The sequence below is a fragment of the Lactuca saligna genome, chromosome 1 (assembly GCF_052625555.1).
Source record: "Lactuca saligna cultivar CGN05327 chromosome 1, ASM5262555v1, whole genome shotgun sequence".
In the NCBI taxonomy this organism is placed as follows: domain Eukaryota; kingdom Viridiplantae; phylum Streptophyta; class Magnoliopsida; order Asterales; family Asteraceae; genus Lactuca; species Lactuca saligna.
In genome coordinates, this window is record NC_136417.1 from 156,444,154 (window position 1) to 156,465,471 (window position 21,318).

The 21,318-nt window shown below is 35.6% G+C and overlaps 2 protein-coding genes across 2 annotated transcripts; one reads left to right on the forward strand and one right to left on the reverse strand.

Annotated features, from left to right (window-relative positions):
* Nucleotides 1–5,810: 5,810 nt before the first annotated feature.
* LOC145001127 (kxDL motif protein) lies at nt 5,811–7,545 on the forward strand. The gene is made up of 3 exons (XM_078960480.1): nt 5,811–6,032; nt 6,870–7,022; nt 7,159–7,545. Exons 1-3 carry the CDS (start codon nt 5,917–5,919, stop codon nt 7,259–7,261), a joined length of 372 nt encoding a protein of 123 aa, XP_078816606.1. The 5' UTR covers nt 5,811–5,916; the 3' UTR covers nt 7,262–7,545.
* A 2,161-nt stretch (nt 7,546–9,706) lies between these two features.
* On the reverse strand, nt 9,707–13,061 carry DRT111 (D111/G-patch domain-containing protein). The gene is made up of 2 exons (XM_078994011.1): nt 12,060–13,061; nt 9,707–10,168 (listed from the first exon to the last, which is right to left on the reverse strand). Exons 1-2 carry the CDS (start codon nt 12,915–12,917, stop codon nt 9,872–9,874), a joined length of 1,155 nt encoding a protein of 384 aa, XP_078850137.1. The 5' UTR covers nt 12,918–13,061; the 3' UTR covers nt 9,707–9,871.
* Nucleotides 13,062–21,318: the final 8,257 nt, after the last annotated feature.

Sequence of the window (21,318 nt, forward strand, 5' to 3'; positions counted from 1 at the left end):
AGAAAATTTATGGATCTAAATCTAATTAAATGATGAACAACTAGTTAGAATAACATAACATCTTTGCTGATTTTGATTAAGAATATTTAGATCAAATGAAATGGGGAATAATTAGAACACTATGTAGAGTTAACATTTAGATACATAGACTCTATATAAATCACACAATGAGATTTAGGTTTAGATTGTATGCTTTATAGTGCTATATTCCATTACATCCTGACTTCGACATATAAATCGCTAGTGAACTATCTCGATTATTAGACATTTATTGAATACACACAACGATTTAAAGTGAAAAAATTTCTATAATAAGAACAGATAGGTTTATTGAGTAAGAACAAGAGGTTTGTAGTATTATACTAACTTGGAACAGCTGTTGATACAAAATCAGAATCAGAATCTGTAGAATGAGCCATTTAATTCGATATCAAATTCAAAATCAAAAGGTTTTTAATGTTCTAGTTGATTATCCAGTGGTTTTCGTGTAAGAATCGGAAGATGAATTTCAGGTGTAATCAGACTCTGTCTGAAACAATGATCGAGATTTGGAAGCAGAACGGTGATCGAGATTTGGATCAAATGGGTTTTAAGGTTTCTACCGGGTGTTTTTGTGTGTTGAAAGAAAAAGAATGCAAAATTCCATTCATGCCCCTCCGTGTCTTGATCTAGTCCCAAATTTCCATTAATTTACAAAATTGCCACCGCCTATTTTATGGTTTAATCTGAATTAATATCAGCCTTTGATTATTTAGGATGAGTGGTCAAGATTTGGTCTCCCCGTCTCACAAGATCAAGTGGTCTCACATGAACCTATATATATATATATATATATATACACACACACACACACATGCCGTTTACCCGCGCCAAGCAACGGGTGTGACAATGGTGGTTGAATGCTGAAAGATGAATTAAACCCTAGAAATGGAAACGTCAGCGATATATATCCAAGATTTGTGAACAGAAATTGCGAGATTTGGGGAAATACGGAGATAAGGAATGAACTGGGTCAAAATAGCCTAAGAATAAGGGTAAGAGATTTGACATTTTCAACTGTTGACCATATGTACTCTACTCTTTTTGTAATGCATAAATTGATTGTACAAATGCATTGTATGTTTGTACGACTTAAAATTCAGCATTTGACCAAAAATGCTTTATAAGGTTATATATATATATATATATATATATATATATATATATATATATATATATATATATATATCAGCCAAAGAGCGATACTTCAAAATTTCATCTGATATTGTTGAGGTAAAACTTGTTGAATCATATGTATGTTCGTTTGTTGACCTTGATGGGATTGATTGTGTGGATCCATGAGAATTGTGTTGTGATTCAAGGCTAGTAGTGTCTGTTTCAGGTGTGTGTGTGTCACATTACATGTCTTCATGAACTTGATATTCTTTCTTTGTGTAAATTTCTACAGTGAAAATCACACTAAGATCGGTTTGAATCTTGGAAGGTTTTCCCCCAATACCATGGCTTATCTTCCTTAAATTGTACATCTTTACTAATTCGGATAGCCAAGTATTAGGATCAAATAATAAATATGCTTTTGATCCTTTTTCAACTCTATGATGTACCACTTTCACACTTCGGTCTTCTAGTTTTGTGTGATGGCTTCCTATTGATCTCATGTGAGCGACACACCCAAATACCCCCAAATCCTCAATTTTTGGTTTTCTTCCTGCCCACATCTCATATTGGGTCGAGTTGTCAAGAGCTTTTGTAGTTACACGGTTCAACACATAAACAACAAGTCTTACTACTTCACGACATTAAGGATCAGGTACACTCATGCCTTTAAGATGCCTCTGGTCATCTCTACTATTATGAGATTGCTTCTTTTTACCACTCCGTTCTGTTTTGGGGAGTAGGGAGCGGTGTAATGCCGATTTAGACCAGTTTGTTCGTTGTAATTAGTGAACTGATTGGAGAGAAAACTCCCTTCCTCGATCAGTTGAGGTTTTTTTTTTTTTTTTTTTTTTTTTTTTTTTTTAACTTGCTACCTGTTTCGTTTTTAAAGGCTTCATCTTTTTATTTCAAAAGGTAGACCCACATTACTCTTGAGTAATCGTCAACCAATAAAAGAAAGTACATGTTTCGAGCGGGTGTGGGTGGAGTAATTAGACCACATATGTCCCCATGAACTAGCTAGAGTTTTTGCTTGGCCTGAAAGTTTGCTTGTGTTAGGTATGCACTTCGAGTTTGCTTTCTCGCCAAGAAACCTTCACATAAATGTGTAGGATGTTAATCTTTGACAAACCAATAACAAAATTCTTGTCTGACATTTGTTTGAGTGTGATAAAGTTCACGTGTCCCATGCAAGCATGCGAATGCCATGTTGATCAGTAGCTTCTCCAAGTAGACATTGAGGCTCAACTTGATTCAAAATTATTTTATAGGGTCGATTTTTATATTGTTTTACTTTCATGATACAATTTTTCTTGTCATCGTGAATCCATAGGAATAAGTCGTGCATAAATATCCGATCCCCTTTTCCGCTAACTGACCCAAACTGATGATATTACTACATAAACTTGGTATGTAGTAAACACATTGAATCTCTTGTTGCTTACCATTCTTACATTGAAAATATACTATGGGACATTTTCCTTCAATTCTTACCTTGGAACAATCTCCAAACTTGATATAGCCTTGAATCTAGCTGTTGAGATCACGAAACTTAGTTTTATCTCCGTTCATATGGTTACTTGCCCCATTATGAAGATACCAAGCCTATGATTGATTTACGTTGCTTCCTAGTGGTATTTGTTGGGTTAATCGTTTATTTATCGGGTCACAGATACGGGTCATTGGATCACGGTTCAATAGTTTTGTTTACGGGTCAATGGGTCATGGTCCTGTAGCTTACGGGTATTGGTAAATGATGGAGGATATCCACATATAATAAACATGGAAGATAAGAAAGGTTTACCTGTTCAAAAGTAAGACCGATTCATGAGGGGTTTTATCCCATATCTAGCTTTACTTTAGGAGTAAGTTTACATAATTATGATGTATTGATTAGATTAGATAGCATAGTTAGAGTAGTATATATAGCAGTAGCTTTCCTTGCATTAGTTGTAACTTTGTTTATTGAATATAAAAAAGAAGTTTTCGTTCACATACATATGTGAGTAGTGTGTGTTGTGTGTGTGTTTTAAAGGGCCTGTACTAACAATTGGTATCAGAGCTTAGGGCTCGTGAATAGGAACAAGGCCGGTTTGAGAGTTGACTTTCGAAGGGGATGAGCCTTCGGGTGCGGGACTGCCATCACATCAGAAGTCAGGTGGTTGGCAGTGACCTTTTTTGTTGCGGGTAGCAGAAAAGTGAAGGTATTATCGCACAAGGAGGTTCGAGACACCAGAGGTGGTAAAGGTGCTGGTGTTTGTCAATGGTTAATGGCGGAAAAGGTGTTTTAGTTTGTGGGTTTCTTTGTCGACTGTTTTTAGTTTTGGTGGTGTCCGCCAAGGTGGTGATTCCGGCGGTAGGTTGTGGGTATGTCACCGGAAAATGGAGAGAGTTACCAGAGATGCATGAGAAAACGAACAGAAAATCGGTCAAAGCAGGTGGCTTTGGGTTTGTTTCGTTTTGTAGGTGAAAGAAGACGGGAAAAGCGGGTTGCTTTGTTTTCTTGATCGGTGAAAGAAGGCTCTCGTATCACAGAAGTGTTAGGTAAAAACGGATTCTGTGTGGTAACAAACAACAGCCGGGTATGGAGGACTTTGGACGTGACCGAGGTAAAAGGACGGGTGTCCAGAAAAAGTTGGGATTGTATGGAGGACTTTGGACGTGACCGAGGTAGAGGTCGGGTGTCCGGGAAAAATCAAGAATCGAGTTGGTTCGAAAAGAAAGTGGTTAAATGCTGTTGTGAGTGAAAAGTGTGAATAAACGATTAAGGGGGTGATTGTTGGGTTATTCATTTATTTATCGAGTCACAAATACGGGTCATTGGATCACGGTTCAATAGTTTTGTTTACGGGTCAATGGGTCATGGTCCTGTAGCTTACGGGTATTGGTAAATGATGGAGGATATCCACGTATAATAAACATGGAAAATAAGAAAGGTTTACCTGTTCAAAAGTAAGACCGATTCATGAGGGGTTTTATCCCATATCTAGCTTTACTTTAGGAGTAATTAGTTTACGTGATTATGATCTATTAATTAGATTAGATAGCATAGTTAGAGTAGTATATATAGCAGTAGCTTTCCTTGCATTAGTTGTAACTTTGTTTATTGAATATAAAAAAGAAGTTTCCGTTCACATACATATGTGAGTAATGTGTGTTGTGTGTGTGTTTTAAAGGGCCTGGATCAACAGTATTAATTTCCTGCATGATTTCTTTCTTTTCGTAGGTTTTACATGTTGCTTCATAATGGCCGAAATCTTGGCAATTGTAATAATAGATTTTGCTTTTGTCTTAATTTTCGTTCGTTTTGTGAGTGTTATGTTGTTGCTGGTTATTACTACATTTTCCTTGGCCTCCACGGTATCCAGAACCTCTTCATTCATCTCTACCTCAACCTTTTCCATGGCCTCGGTAATTGTTTGAGTTTCCCTGGCTGTTCTTGTTAGAGGATCGTAACTGATCTTGGCTCTGTTTCTTACTTCTTTAAGTCCATTCTTGGTGGGTAAGCAAGAGCTTATTTTCTTCGACTTCACCATGACCACAGATTCTTTCCTCATGACCTCTTCAGCCTTTAGTGATCGAACCATTGTTGTTCGAACTCGATTTGCACCCATATACATTGTTTTGAGTGTTTCCCACACTTCTTTTGTCGTTTTCTTCTCCACTATCGATAAAAGGATTTCTTCTGGGATAGCTTGGTATATCGTTGCCCACTACAACAAACGGGATAGCTTGGTATATCGTTATTCATAAGTGAATAAAAATGAATCAGTTTTTACTACAGTAATTCGTTATTCAGTTATGAATAAAAACTATGATTATTTTTTTTTTACAGTTTAAGTATCATTCATATATGAATATAGCATATAATAAACATAGTATATTCATATTTAAATATTAGACGATGCATTCACTTATGAATGAATTATATGAAATTTTTCAAAAAAAAAAACGATTTGATATTTTTCTAACCTCAATTTTCAAGTTTTATTTGATAATCGATGTTGAATGAATGATATGAAGTGGATTTTTGTTGATTATCGATGATGTTGATCTAATAACGCTGGGAGTATAATTAATCATAGATGTTGAAGATCTGATCGTATTCAAGCACAACTGAAGGTTGAATTAAAATAACCAAAAACGAATTTTTGTTTTTAACTGTTGAATCGTGTTGATTATTGACGAAGATCGATGATTGATTAACACTGGATAATGTTGATTATTGTTTAATTGAAGAAATCTTGATGATTGTTAAAAGTTGGAGAAGAAATTTGGATGATTGTTGAAAGTTGGAGAAGAAATTTGGATGATGAACGATGAATGAGTTTGAACTACAGATACGTATTTGAGATTAAAGGTTGTTCTCATATTTACAAGTTTGCCACCGTATCTTTTTATGCTTGAATAAAATGAGTGGCTGAGAATAATTCCCATTGTCAATCTTTTTTATTTTCTCAATTAAACCCACCTATATATATATATATATATATATATATATATATATATATATATATATATATATATATATATATATATATATATATATATATATATATATATATATATATATATATATGCTTTTTTATTACCACAAAATAATAATAATAATAATCCAAACATATTTTTATAAATTCTTTTTTCTACCCCATAAATCAAGAGCCACTTTTGCCTAAAAATATTTTGAGACCTCCTCGGTCGAGCAGCAAACTAACGAAGCACAAAATCGATCCCAACAAGCGGTTGAGCGGATACGAAAGAATGGAGCAATCGGAGAAAGAAGCAATTGCAGCAGCATCTGAAGAGCTCTCTCAGGAGTTCAAAACCCTAATCGATTCGCAGGATATGGATTCTTTAAAGCAATTGCAGCATATTATGTACCCTCCTCTTCCTTTCCCTTTCCCTTTCCCAATTTGAATTTGGTTTCCCGATCTGTATGCTTTTCACATGCCCCCTCTCACTCATACACGTACTCTGTGTATGTTTGTGTGTTTATATGTTTATCTTTATGCTTGCGATTATTTATGACAGTTCATGAATTAATATTGATTGGAAATTTGGCTGTTTTGTACTTCAATTCCACAATCAACATGAAAATGTCGGAGCCCCTTAGAGAATCTTTCACTGCATTTATCCATTCATTCTCATGAATCGAAATCGTTTTTGTCCCAAATTTAGCATCCTCTTAGTAATAATCCCCCACCAAAAAAAAGAGATTTTTTTATCTTTATTTTGGAAGATGTTGGTGTTCTTCTATCATGCTATAGTATCGATATAGGATTACTTTTATTACTCTTATGGTTATTCTCTTCTTGATTAATAAGAGGGAAAATGTCGACAAATTACATGTAAATGATTGAGAAACAACATGATTCAACTTAATCTTGTGCTGTGTTTTACCTAATGGAGACCAAAATTAATCATGTAAGCAAGATATGTTTTTTCTTTTTGACTTAATGGACCTAAATGGGAAAAAACTTAATCTTGTAAACTATTTTTGATGATGGGTATGAAAAGGGCATTTACGTCTTTTCTAAAAGATCAAGAGTTAGTCCTTTGTCCCACCTTTTTGGGAATTGAGTGGGACAAAAATTTGCAATCTTTCTCATTGTGCATACCTCCTTAATTCAAATTTTCTTTAAATTTTAAATCTGTTTTATTAAGGTAACTTGTCTTTTGTCAAAATTAATATATTTTTTTTTATATAATTGCAGATTGGGGCGTTTGCAAGATAGTAATGCAGTGCTTTCACATTTTAACGATTATTCAGAGAATTGTTATGCTGAGGTGTCAAGTGATCTTTATACAAATACACGCCTCTTAAAGTCCATGAAATTGGATCTTGATTATATATTTCAAAAGCTGAGGTTGGTTTACAAGTTACAAGTTATTATCTTTTAGTCTTTTTGAGTTCTTTATAACTTATTGATATAATATATATCTGCATTATTTCGTACTATTTCTAGCATTTAACCCTAAATCAATATTTTATTTTTCTTTCAGGAGTTTAAAAGCAAAGATTAAAGCCACGTATCCTGATGCTTTCCCTGATGATTCAACAATAGAAACTCTCGACAGAAGGCCGGATCTAGAAATACCTCAGTGAAATATGATGTTATTTTTTGTTTTCAACATCAAGTTCATATTTTTTACATGCTTTTTTTACAATTTTCTTTTTTTTTTTCTTTTTTTTTTTTTAATTTTCTTTTCTCCTTTAAGAATGTTTACTTTCTTTTGACATGGTATTTCAGTATTGTCTTATTCAGAGTAACAGTTTTAATCCAATGCACATCAAACACTGTATTCTCATGCCATGTTATGTCAAAAGGCCTGAAAAGGAGGATTTATTTTGTGTAATGACATAATTATGAGGTGAATTGGGGTTTTGCATTTGTATTCTTACAATCATGTTTATAATTATGATCTTATTAACTAAACGTAAATGGTCAAATTGAGATAAGAGGAATGAAAACAATTTTTTTTGGGTAAATTACACCAATCGTCCCTCGTGCACATACCAGAAAAGGTGTTTAGTTCCTATTTTCAAAAATTAACTTGGACCGTCCTTCGTTTGTTTAAAACTTGCACCTTTTATCCCTCTGGACATAAAAAGATTATTTTGCTCTTAAAAAAAATTCCTTTTTAATTTTCTTTTAATGCTTTATCATTTTTTATTTAAAAAAAAAAAAAAAAAAAAAAAAGTATATCATGTACCCACCCTCCCTCTTCCCTTTCCCACCATCCTTTCCTCTTAATAGAAACATCCATATCTCCGATCAAAATCATCAGATGAATCACCGACGTATTTTCCACAGCCACTTCATTTTGGTTCCAAAATCGTCTCACCACCTATTCTCCTCCTCTTTACTCGATTCAAAACTGGCCTCACACACCATGTACAACCTCCTTCCCCCCATCTAACAACCTCCTGAATCCACCTGTCAAACTCTAACCGTGGTTACGACACAATCTAGAAGAAGAGATTATTAGTAATGGTGATGCTCAATCTGAAACCCCTAAAATGAAATCCGTCATGAAATGCCCAAAGTTCTCAATCTGAAGGAGATCGTCAATTAGAAAAAGAGGATGGGAGAGATGCAGTACAGGTGATGGCACTCGGGTGAAGAAGGAGATCTTCGATCTTGAAACCCTAGGTGGCGATTCGAAACCCTGACTTATGCTCTTGGTTGTTGAAGGTCGTCGATGAGACAAGAGTTGTGCTTGGCGGAAAGTGGGTCACGATGAAGAGGATGGTTGAATGGTGGAGAAGATTACAAGATTGTGAGTGGAGAATAAGGGATATCTGATGGGAAAACAAGGAGGAGAGAGATGTCATGGTTGTGTAAACAATACTAATGGTGGTGAGTGGTGCTCCGATCACGGTGGCGGACAGTTTTCCGGCGATGGTGGTGGTCGGTGGTCTGATGATGTCCGCCCGGAAAGAAAATGGTGGTGTTTGTTATTTTTTTTGTGAGGGTGAGGTTTTAGAAATAAATAAGGGGATATACCTTTTTTCTAAATATTAATATATAATTAATATCAATAAAAAATCAAAAATAATTGGAAATTAAATAAAAAATGGCATTATGGACATTTGAGATTTGACATGGACTAAATTCGCAATAAAACTGCATATCAGAGACGAAGCGTGCAAGTGTTAAAGAAACAAGGGACGGTCCGAGTTAATTTTTGAAAATATGAACTAAACACGCTTTTTGGCAAGTATACTATGGACGATTGGTGTAATTTACCCAATTTTTTTTATAGGAAGAGAATTAAAAAAAGGCTATTATTTTCAAACCCAAATCCCCATATATTGTGTCCTTACCCATTTTGGAGTTCAAATCGCGTCATCTGCCCAAAAATGTTGTGTGGAGAAATTATGTTTGAAGAATTTCTTCTTTACATAAAAAGCGTAAAAATAAGAAAATCACAAGTATAGATTAGTAGTCATGTCCATATTAAACACATTAAATATATATATATATATATATATATATATATATATATATATATATATATATATATCAGATGAGTAAATTACACGAATGATCCCTATGGTTTGGGATAATTTATGTGTTTCATCCCTAGTTTATTTTCTTAACTCGGAAAGTTTTTACTGATTGTTTTTATTATGTGTTTGGTCTTTACTGTTTGTTTTTGTTATGTATTTGGTCCATATCTTATCTAAAAATACTATTATTTAAATAGAAAAAAATTATGAGGTAGGTAAGGTAAGGTGAGAGAGTAACATTAAGGGTGTGTTTATTTAAATAAATTAAAAAATCAAATGCAAAAATAGCATTTTTATGTAAGACATGGATCAAACGCGTAACAAAAACAAACATTAAAAACTTCCGAGTTAGAAAAATAAGTTGTAGACCAAACGGACAAATTACCCTAAAACATAGGAACCATTCGTGTAATTTACTCTTAAAAGATTTAATGTCCCAAATAGATACCAAAGTATACCAATCTTTCTAAATTTATATAGAAGTGACAAGGTTAACACATTCCCAAATTATACGACATAACCATAGAACCACACATGTAACATGTATATTCACTTATGAACATACCCACATCATGATTACAAAATAAACTTGTACAATATAAATCTTGATTACAAAATAAAGCTTCTACATCATAAAAGTTACTCCATAATGTAACAAAATCCAAAAAATAGTATCAACAAAACCAAAAACCCTAAAAATTTCTAGATAAATCCGGGGACTTCCCCGGGCATTGGAGCCAACTCATTGGTGTTAAACCTTTCTTCCTCATAAAAAGTTGCACGGACAACTCTACCCCCGAAAAAGCGACCTTCAAGATCCACAAGTGCTTTTGTTGCTTGTTCCGATCTCTCAAACTGCACGAATATTCTAACCGCTTCATCCACCGGAAAATTCGGCTCCGTAATTTCAAATATCAAAACTCGTGTCACCGTCCCGTATTTTGCACATTCCTCTGCTACTTCGGTCTCTAGATCGTCGTCTACCTCGCCGGGGCCCACCTTCAAAGATTTCAAAAATAATTATATATCATTTGTTTTATGTAGAAATTAATTTAAGGGGTTAACGAAAGAAATAACTACGTAATTTAGTTTATTTGTGAGTTATTTATAGCATCCTACTTTCATTGAAGTATTGTAACTTTAAATTTATTTCATTGCTTTCTATTGCGATTACTTAAAGTGTTTTTTTTTCTTATTAAGGCATTGTACTATGAAGACTTATATTTCTTTCTAGGGTAAATCTCATAAAAGACCTTATATTTTGTGTTTTTTCCGGATTGAACCTCCAAGTTTATTTTTTGCCTGAAAAAACCTTGTGTTTTTTTTATTTTTTTTCCGATCAGGCACTTTTAGTCTTTTTTTTTTTTTTTTTCCAAAAACAATTGTAAAACGTGAGGGATTTTTCGAGAAAAACTAAAAATGTTGAGGGTTTATTTGGAAGCATTTAGGAGGTTCAAGTTTTTTTTTCGGAAAAATATAGACATTTGAGGGTTTTTTCGGAAAAAAAAAATGAACAATTACAATGTCTTGTTCAGGCAAAAAATAAAGTTGAGGTTTATTCCGGAAAAAAACACAAAATATAAGGTCTTTTATGAGATTTACCCTTCTTTGTATTACAACATTTTACTTAGAAAAATCTACCATGTGTCCATGTACTTACATTTTTTTAAGAACAATAAGAACATACTTAAATTGTTTTGGATTATAGCAAATGCACTGATTATTCTGACCCTAAATAATCATAAAATTATAATCATAATCAGGTTTTCACACTCACATGCACATCCTACACCGACTGAACTAAGAAAATGACCAAACTGCCCCTGCCTTACCACTTTATTAAGTATACCAATGAATACAAGCTCTGATTGTTGCATAGAAATGGAGCTATAATTTCATATAGGATAATATACATATCTTATATCATAAATACACAGATTAAGTGCAAAATAGCTACAAAAACAGCATGATTGTTTCCAAAAGTTTTACATTCATTATGAATTAGCATATTCCTTCAGACTTGAATTCAAACATCCTAAGAAGGGCAAATAAATAAAGGATTTGACCATTTTAGCCCTACATTCACTTTTTTTTACTATATTCATCAACTTTATGTGAGAGGAGTTGGGAAGAAAAATAAAGGGAAAATAGGTAAAGGGTTTGACCATTTTAGCCCTACATTCCAATTTTTATTACTATATTCATAAAATTTAACAATATTCATCAATTTTAATGTGAGATGAGTTGGGAAGAAAAAAAAAGAAGGGCAAATAGGTAAAGGGTTAGTGTATTAATACATTAAGCAAGTTTTAAGTGTTCCATTAAGCTCATTAAGTTAAAAAGAAACAGCCCCTGAATCCAGTAAGCTCTATATGGATATTTCTTTTTTCACAAAATTTGCACTCAATTATATTTTTTCTTCCATTTAACCAAGTGTATCATTATTTTTCTCAAATATCATTATAAAGACATCACTTAATGGGTAAAAAGATGAAACAGAGCCTAAGTAAGCATAGAAGGGTTATTTTTAACTTAATACAAAAAGAACAAATTAAAGAGAAAGAAAAGGAAATGAGGCTTTCTTTATTAGGTCCTAAAAAATTTGCCTTTATTTACTTATTATTACTTCCATTTCCTCAAATGTACCTATCATATTCTTATTATTTGAACTCTGTTGAGAGAAAGGGAAAGAACATATATAAGAACTGGATGTTCTCATTAAGCAAAACATATACCATGAAATTTTATGAAAGATTTAATGAGGCTTTCTCTACTCTATCCTACTAATTTTCATGGCTAAAATCTTTTTACCAAGTTAACGACGATATATGATCAAGATAAAAAGTTGAAAATCATGTTTGAAGAAAGGAATTTAGTGAAATATGTTTACCATGTTCCTGAGAAGCACAACACGGGTAGGAACACCATTGATGTTAACACCTTTTGCCTTCTTTTCTGGCTGTTGTTTAGGTTCACTAGCATTGACGATAACACCAGCTCGCCTATCTGTCTTCTTCGCCATTAATGGAGTCGTAATCCCCTGCTCCTGTTTACCCAATCCTTGACCTGCTTTCCATCCCATTTTAGCCATCATTCTTTGTGCAGCAGTCATCTGTCCACCAGCACCAACGCCCAAACCACCTGTCTCAGACTTTTCGATACTAAATCCATCAGCACCACCAGTAGGTGGGGAAGGCGACCTCCTAGGGACACCACTACCACCGCCGCCGCCACTCATGGCAGCACGGCGCTTCCACGCTTCCTCGCCGGAGATATTATAATCCTTCTCTCTATCTTTCTCCATATTCTCCCTATCTCGTTTTTCCCTTTCCTCTTCTTCTTGCCGCCGCCGGTCGAGTTCTCTCTTCATCTCAGCCTCGGCGGCTTTCCTTTTCCTTTCTCTCTTGTACTCCTCGTAATCATTTGGTCTAGCGGGATCGTATTCCTCTACCACTGACGACGTGACGCCCACAAGAGCCGGTTGGAACGACGATGAGCTTCTTGTGATCACATCTGGAATCGGAGGGGCAACTGCGGTGGAATTGACGATTCTGGGTTTGGTTTGTTGGGGTTTCAAAAGGGCTTTAGGGGGCGGGATGAGTGAAGAAGAAGATGGTTTGCGTAGAGTTGGTGGTGCCATTTTGACACTGCTAGACCAGACATTGGAGGAAGAATTGGTGATTCTGTTATGAGAATCTTCATCTGTGGATGATGGAGGAGGTAAGTCTCCGTATAATCCACCAAGCATCGTTTGATGAACAACGATAAATTGAAGAAATATAGAGAAGAATCGTCGTGATCTGGAACTTGCGAAAATAGGGCTTTTGCAGTAACGAGGAACAGCTTCGCCTCTTACCCGTTGATTCTGTTCTATTTCATCCCCATAGGTGGTAAACCAATTTACAAGGAAAAAAATAAATAAATAATACAAATAATGCCTGAGAAAATATGTCCATAATAATTATTTTTTAAATTTTACCATAAAATAGTTAAAAGAATACAAAATTATATATATATATATATATATATATATATATATATATATATATATATATATATATATATATATATATATACACTGCAATGGTCATCTGCAAAAGATGATATCATCTTTGATTTTTTTTTTCGAAAACGACATTGAGGTGTTAATTCTAAAAATCTATTCTTGATTTGCAAAAGCTGATGTCATTTGCGAATTCTTTTTCATATATGGTTTTGTCACTTTGACTGCGAAAATCCATACATTTTAGAGGATGTTACCTTATAAAAGAAAGTTTATAAAAAAATTCCTTTGTTTTCCTAAATTATATCCACTTCATTCATTTTTACTCTTATTAATATAACATGAGTTCATTCATGACGATAAGAAAATAGGAAATTGATATATGTAAGATCATTTGTTATAAATTTTTGTGTTGAAGTTCTCGTATGTAATACTCCAAATTTTAAACCAAAATTTTCATTTTAAAATATAAGCAAACAACTTCAAAACCATCTTTTTAAAACTATATAAAATCCATTTGAAGAAGCACGACTATCATTAAGGCCAACATGGCATGTTGACAGCTGGTGGAGAAAACCCTAATTTTAGGGTGTGACACCCGATATAAAGGCCTTAAGTCCTCATGGTTGGCCTCCTTTCCAGCCTCCATTGCCACTAAAACCCTAAAATCGATCTTTAAGTCTCTTGGTGGTGTTCTTGAGCTAGTAAGAAGGTCTTGGTGCTTATTTTTGGTCTTTGTGAAGGAAGAGGAGATCTTGAAGTTTTCTTGCTTGGTGGAAAGGTTTTAGATCAAGAATCATCTTCTTTTGTGCAAGATTTCTAAGGTATGAAGTTCGAACCTTGACTTATAGATGTTTAGATCTCTTCATATTGTGCTTTGTTGTGTTTTTGGTCCCTTTTTGGGTTGATGAGAGAGTGAAGTCATTTACGGGCTTGTTATTCCAGATCTAAGTTTATATTGGACTCCTTGAGTGTAAAGGTGCAAGCTTTATGAGATAATTGGTTACATTCATGGATTAAGTCACTTATTAAGTCCTTTTTAAGCTTAAGAGCTTCATTTAGACATGCATGAACATAAATTTGGCAACTTTACGTGGTTTTCCAACTCAAGGAAGTCAAATCTATGTTTTGGGGATATGTATTTATGGATTAAGTGCTTATTGGTTAAGCCATTGCAATTATTAAGCTTTACGGATTGAGTTTTTAGCATTTTAGGTTGTCCCAATGGATAAAGTTGGAAACTTTATCCTTCTGGACCACATTATGAGCTAGATCTGAGCTTTGGAGCTCTTGGCATTGGAGAAAACAACTTAATGTATTAAGGTGTTGAAACTCGGGAAAACATGGTGTGTTTGCAAGTCAACACGACGTGTTGGCTAGGGTTTTCCCGATTATTTGGATGGTGGCGAAACATGACATGTTTGTAAGTCAACACTGTGTGTTTGGTTAACATGGATTGTTGACATTGATTTTGACTAAAAGTTTGATCGAGGTTGACCTATTAGATTGTTGAATCGGATCTTATTGATTATGTTAGGATGCTAGGAGTTTGCGTGACCCTTGCATGTGTTATGTGATGTTATGTATACCAAATTGGGCTCGATGCTAGAACATATGCTAGTGTTTATGATCATTATGTGTTAGCATGGTTATGTGATATTGATTGTATGTGTATAGCGGGAGAGGTTTAAGAATAACATATCTGTAAACCGAGTGGGGCTCGATGTTACACCCCCAAACCAGAATGGCGGAAACATTCGGGGTTGGATGACTTCATGTAGTATCATAACAGTTGAGTAAATAGTAAAGAAAGCAAACACAACCATCATAAATATAATTTAAAAAGTTACATTGTTGATTGTATTACATGTTTCAAAAGAAATTACATTATGATGATATAATAAGTTTGAAATTGATGCCTTAGCGCCCCTTTCCAAAAGTTGTTGTTTACCTGTATTACTGAATCTCTGAGAAATACAAGTAGTTTTGAAAAAGTGTCAACAATTAAGTTGGTGAGTTCATAAGCATTTTTGTTTAAGAATTATATGCCTCTTTGTATAAAGTAATTGAGTTTGTATCTAGAAAATCCAATATTTTCCATAAATGGATAGTAGTTTTAAAAGTTCCCAAAATCAAAATGCATAAGTATTTTCCATACCTAAAATAGTGTAAGTAGATTTATATATGTATATCTAATCACTAAGGCATTTGTTAGCCCCGTAAATCAGAATGTTTTAATACTTCATGTGAGTTTTATAACCGTGTTATTGACCCAGACTGCATGTAACAACGTTCTTCAGGCGTTGGAGTGTTATGACGTTTATCACCCCAGACCTGCCGGTCTAACTGTAGCTAACAGTTTAGGTGCGGGATTGTCAGTCCCGTATAGATCTATACACAAGTATCATGCTCTCTCTACAAGAGATTATGGTTTATAATATAGGACTTGAAATGCGTACTTGAAAGTACGTGAAGTCAAACGTCTCACAAAAGTTAGTAACAATAGATTTACATATGAAAAGTCCATTTTTCTTGTAATTGTAAGTATTCCCTTTTCATAGTGTTTATAAAGTGTAAAATATCATGAATATCTCGTAAACTATACCTATTATAATTTTTCAAAAGTATGTTTTGTTTGAATGATAAACCTTAGTGTATTACCAACTTTGCATATAAAGTATAACATTTGTAATAATGTTATTTTACTTATTTAACATTTATACAAAAAATGTAGATAAAGTATTAGAAACTGTATGTGACGATTTGCATTTTATCGTGAGTTTTTCTTGCGTTTCACTTGTATTTCTCCCCCTAAAACATAGTAAAAACGTGGGTATGAACTCACCTAGAAAGTGTGATGATTTGAAGAAAACGAGACTTTTCTCGGGCAACACTTCGGCCGGAAGGAAGTGAGTTTTTCGGGTATTTCAGAGCTTCGAACATTCGTCGGTGTTTTGATACGGAACCGGGGCACCGGGGTATCTTCGAACGAATCGAAAGTGAGAAAACGGGAGAGAATTGGTGTAAATTAGCAAAAGAAGTCGGAAGCCTCGCACCCTTTTTAGAGGGGTGGAACTGGCCCTCGTACGCTGGGCGTACGTCATGCATGATGCCATCTTCGGACTCTGGACTTCGGATGGAACAGGCTAGAGGGTAGCAGGGGACGTGGTCGATCTGAGGCCCTGTATTGAGTACATTGGGCGTACTCTCGTACGTCGGGCGTACTCCCCCTCGGTTTGTGTGTCCCGAACTTCTAAAATATGTAACTTTTGCATGCGGGCTTCGTTTCTGACGTTCTTTATATCTATGCGTAGGTGAGATTATACTCTACAACTTTCATTTAGACTTCATTGGCTAATTTTGAATTTATTTTTAATGTTATATTTTTAACATGCGGGGACTGGAAAAGTCCGTTAAAAATCCATAACTTCTTCATCTGATGTCCGTTTTCATCTGTATTTTTACCGTTGTACCACTATTGTCAAGATTATTAATTCTCGTTTAGGTTGTGTCGGCTAAATATCGTTCGATCTCTATTTCGAGTTTTTAGTTGTCTACTACTACTCTGAAATTTAGAAAAATCATAACTTCTTCATACGAAGTCAGATTTGGACATTCTTTTTATGTATGTTCACGGTTTGATGATATCTACGACATTCATTTAGGTACCTAAGGATAAAAAGTATTTTATTGAGCTTTCGCGTTTTACGTTTAACAGTGTTTTACCGGTTTTGTTGCGGATCTTTGATTGGTCATAACTTCTTCGTTATAACTCGGATTTTCATATTCTTTATATTTTTGATAACCTTATTACGATATCTACCACTTAGGATATTCATAAAGAGAGTTGTGAACATTTCATTTTCGACTCTTTTATTACTAATCTCATAATTAGGGGTGTGCGCGGTGCGGTTTGGTGCGGTTTCGAGTTAAAACCGCAAACCGCACCGCATCTGCGGTTTGAATATTTTAGAAACCGCAAACCGCACCACATATGTTCAAAACCGCATGATGCGGTGCGGTTTGATGCGGGCGGTTTATGCGGTTTAGTTGCGGTTTGTGCGGTTTGATGAGTTGTTTAACATTAAATCTATCAAAAAACCAAAAATCTGACCGGATTAAATGATTGCTTTCATTTTATAAAAACAAATACAATTTTCGAGTTAAATTGTTTTTAATAAATTGTAACTCATGTTACTATAGTTTTGTAAGTATCATTGTTATTGCTTTATATTGCCGTTATAATTGATATATTCTTGTAAACCATGAGATCTTGATCTAATAGTGATTTAATGTTACGTTATAGATATTTGGTTATTGTAAGAAATATATTTATATACATCATTTCTAAATCGTGATTTGAAGTTATAACAAAATAAAGAAAAATAAGTATATATATAACATGCGGTGCGGTGCGGTTTGAACCGCAGTTTTATAAATACAAACCGCAAACCACACCGCATAGTGCGGTTTGATAAAATGATGAACCACAAACTGCACCGCGAAATTCTAAACCGCATTATGCGGTGCGGGCGGTTTGTGTGGTTTGTGCGGTTTTTTGCACAGCCCTACTCATAATAGGTTACAATATTTGAGCTTAGATCATTACATTGATTCGAAATATCCGGTTGTCACATCATCTACCCGTTAGAGAGAATTCCATCCCGAAATTTATTCCAAGATAAGTATTTATGGACTAGGGGAAAGATGCGGGTATTTTTGTTTCATCTGATCTTCGCACTCCCAAGTGTATTCAGGCCCTCGCTTTGCATTCCAGCGGACTTTCACAATGGGTATGTGACTTTGTTTAGTTCTTTTAATTTCCCTATCCATGATTTCTACGGGTTCTTCTACGAAGTGGAGACTCTCGTTGATTTCAATCTTGTCTAGAGGGACAACGAGGGTCTCATTGGATAAACACTGTTCTTTAAGTTTGACACATGAAAGGTAGGGTGTACGTTATTGAGTTCCTGCGGTAATCGAAGTTTGTATGCTACCGGGCCGATCCTGGAAAGGATCTCGAATGGGCCGATATACCTTGGATTTAGTTTCCCACGTTTTCCAAAACGTATTAATCCCTTCTAGGGTGAGACCTTCAATAGCACTTGGTCTCCGACCTGAAATTCCAAGGGCTTCCATCTTTTGTCCGAATAACTCTTTTGTTTGTCTCTTGAAGCGTTTAGTCCTTCCCGGATTTGGACAATCCTCTCGGTCGTTTCTCTTATGATTTTCGGGCCTGTGAGTGTGCTGTCAGGTATTTTTCCCCTAGCTAGTTGCGTGTCACTCAGCACAAAGGTGATTTGTACTTGCAGCCATAGAGGGCTTTGAATGGGGCAACCTTGATGCTAGTGTGATAGCTATTGTTGTACGAGAACTCAACTTGTGGTAAATAGGTATCCCATGTCTTACCAAAATCGATCACACAAGCTCTTAGCATATCTTCCAAAGTTTGAATGGTCCTCTCACTCCGACCGTCGGTTTGTGGATGATAAGCGCTACTCATGTCTAGTCGCGTCCCTAGAGATTTTTGAAGTGACTGTCAGAACCGTGAGGTGAATCTACTATCTCTATTGGAGATAATGGATATTGGTAGACCATGCAGTCACGCAATCTTTCTGATGTATGTTCGAGCTAGTATTTTCATCTTGTCAGTTTCCTTTATTGGTATGAAATGCGCAGATTTGGTTAATCTGTCGACAATCACCCAGATGGTGTCAAGTCCACCCGCTGTTTTGGGTAACTTGGTTATGAAATACATGGTTATCCGCTCCCACTTCCACTCAGGTATTTCATTTTGTTGTAACAATCCGGAGGGCTTTTGATACTCTATTTTAACTTTGGCGCAAGTTAGACACTTACCTACATAGGGAGCAATTTCAACTTTCATGTTCGGCCACCAATACAATTTCTTGAGGTCCAGTTACATCTTGTCTGAACTAGGATGCACGGAGTATCGAGTCTTATAAGCCTCATCCATGACAACGTCTCTGAATCCACCAAACTTCGTTGTCTAGATTCGATTCATGAAGTAATGAACTCCGTCACCCTTGACTTCAAGATTTTTATCCATTCCTCTTAAAGCTTCGGCCGCCATGTTTTCCGTTTTCAAGGCTTCCATTTGTGCTCCCTTGATTTACATTGACAGGTGTGAATTGATCGTCATGGTTAAGGATTTCACTCGGCAGCTCGAGTATTCCTTTCGATTGAGAGCATCAGCTAATACATTAGCTTTTCCCGGATGATAACGAATCTTGCATTCATAATCGCTCAATAGTTCAACCCATCTTCTCTGTCTCATGCTGAGTTCTTTTTGGTTGAGAATGTGTTGAAGGCTCTTATGATCGGTAAAGATTGTGCATTTCATGCCGTAGAGATAGTGTCTCCAGATCTTTAGAGCGAAAACGAAAGCTCCCAGTTCGAGGTCGTGGGTAGTGTAGTTGACTTCATGCGTCTTGAGTTGTCTCAAGGCGTATGCGATGACCTTTCCTCGTTGCATTAGAACACATCCCAGACCTTGGTTTGATGCGTCGCAGTAGACCACAAAGTCTTCTGTTCCTTCGGGCAGGGATAAGATGGGTGCGCTGCATAGGGATTGTTTCATTGTTTGGAATGCAACGTCTTGCTTTTCTCCCCAGTTGTAGGTTAAACCCTTCCGAGTCAGGGCGGTAAGTGGTTTGGCAATCTTTGAGAAGTTTTGTATGAATCTTTAGTAATAGCCAACAAGGCCCAAGAATTGTCAGATTTCCGTTGGATTTCTTGGAGCTGACCAGTTCTTGATTGCCTTGATTTTGGAAGGGTCCACGTGTATTCCTTCTTCGCAAAGCACATGACCAAGGAAATCTACTTTCCGAATCCAAAATTCGTACTTTGAGAATTTTGCATATAACTTCTCTGTCCTTAATGTTTCCAAGACCTGCCGGAGGTGTTGACTATGTTCTTATTTACTCTTAGAATAGATGAGTATATGATCTATGAGCACTATTACGAATTTGTCAAGGAAAAAACGACATACTCGGTTCATTAAGTCCATGAACACCGTCAGTGCATTTGTTAATCCAAAGGGCATCACTACAAACTTGTAGTAACTATAACGAGTTCGGAAGGCTATTTTTGAAACATCTCCTTCCAGGACTCGCAGTTGATGGTACCCGGATCTTAAATCGATCTTTGAGAAGTAGCTTGCTTCTTGGAGTTAGTCGATGCACATGCGAAAAGATCCATCCTTCTTCTTTGCAAATAGGATTGGTGCTCCCCAAGGTGAGAAGCTTGGCCTGATGAATCCTTTATTGAGTAGCTCATTTAGTTAGCTGAATAACTCATGTATCTCTGTCGGGGCTAGACAGTATGGCGATTTTGCTACTGGGGTAGCTCCAGGAATCAAATCGGTTCTAAACTCGACTTAACGTTCTAGTGGAACTCCTAGAAGATCTTCAGGGAAGATGTCGGGGAAATCGCAGACTTTTGGAATGTCTTTGATATCTTTTGTTTCTTTTTCCTTATCTACCACGTGGCTTAGGAAAGCATGGTATTCTTGGCGCAGGTATTTTTAGGCTTTGACGCAAGAGATGATTTGTAAACTTGTACCGAGTTTATCACCATAAATGATAAGAGTTTTGTCATTTGGCTGATTAAGGAGAACAACCCTATCGTGACAAAGTATATCGACATGGTTGCGGCTTAACCAATCTATACTGATGACGACGTCAAAGCTTCTTATAGTGATCGACATTAGATCAATTTGGAATGAGTGTTCATTTAAATCTAGTGTGCAACCTATGTACATATCGTTTGTGCTTTCTGTTTTACCATTGGCCATTTCTATTGTAAATCTATAATTAAGTGGTTGGGGGTTTTGTTTAAGTAAATGTTTGAATTCATGGCTCATGAAACTCCTCTCTACACCACAATCAAAGAGTATGCATGCATATATGCTATTGAGGAGAAACATACCTATAACCACCGTGGGATCAGATATTTCTTTGTTCTGCCCTATTGCCAGCATCCTTCCTGTGTTGCCAACATTCCTTGATTTAAGGAAATCTCTCTAATAGTGTCCAGCTTCACCACACCCATAACATGCTTGTCCCACACCGACTCCAGGAACTTGGGTGATTGGTTGTGCTGGTTCCTTAAAGAAACAGGTAGT

Bases quoted from the DNA above. Each gene is read 5' to 3' on its own strand.
- LOC145001127 (XM_078960480.1), top strand. From the start codon at position 5,917: ATGGAGCAATCGGAGAAAGAAGCAATTGCAGCAGCATCTGAAGAGCTC. The intron at 6,033-6,869 runs GTACCCTCCTCT...ATATAATTGCAG, and splicing joins AAGCAATTGCAGCATATTAT to ATTGGGGCGTTTGCAAGATA. The intron at 7,023-7,158 runs GTTGGTTTACAA...TTTTTCTTTCAG, and splicing joins TATATATTTCAAAAGCTGAG to GAGTTTAAAAGCAAAGATTA.
- DRT111 (XM_078994011.1), bottom strand. From the start codon at position 12,917: ATGCTTGGTGGATTATACGGAGACTTACCTCCTCCATCATCCACAGAT. The intron at 10,169-12,059 runs GTAAACATATTT...AAATCTTTGAAG, and splicing joins TTGTGCTTCTCAGGAACATG to GTGGGCCCCGGCGAGGTAGA.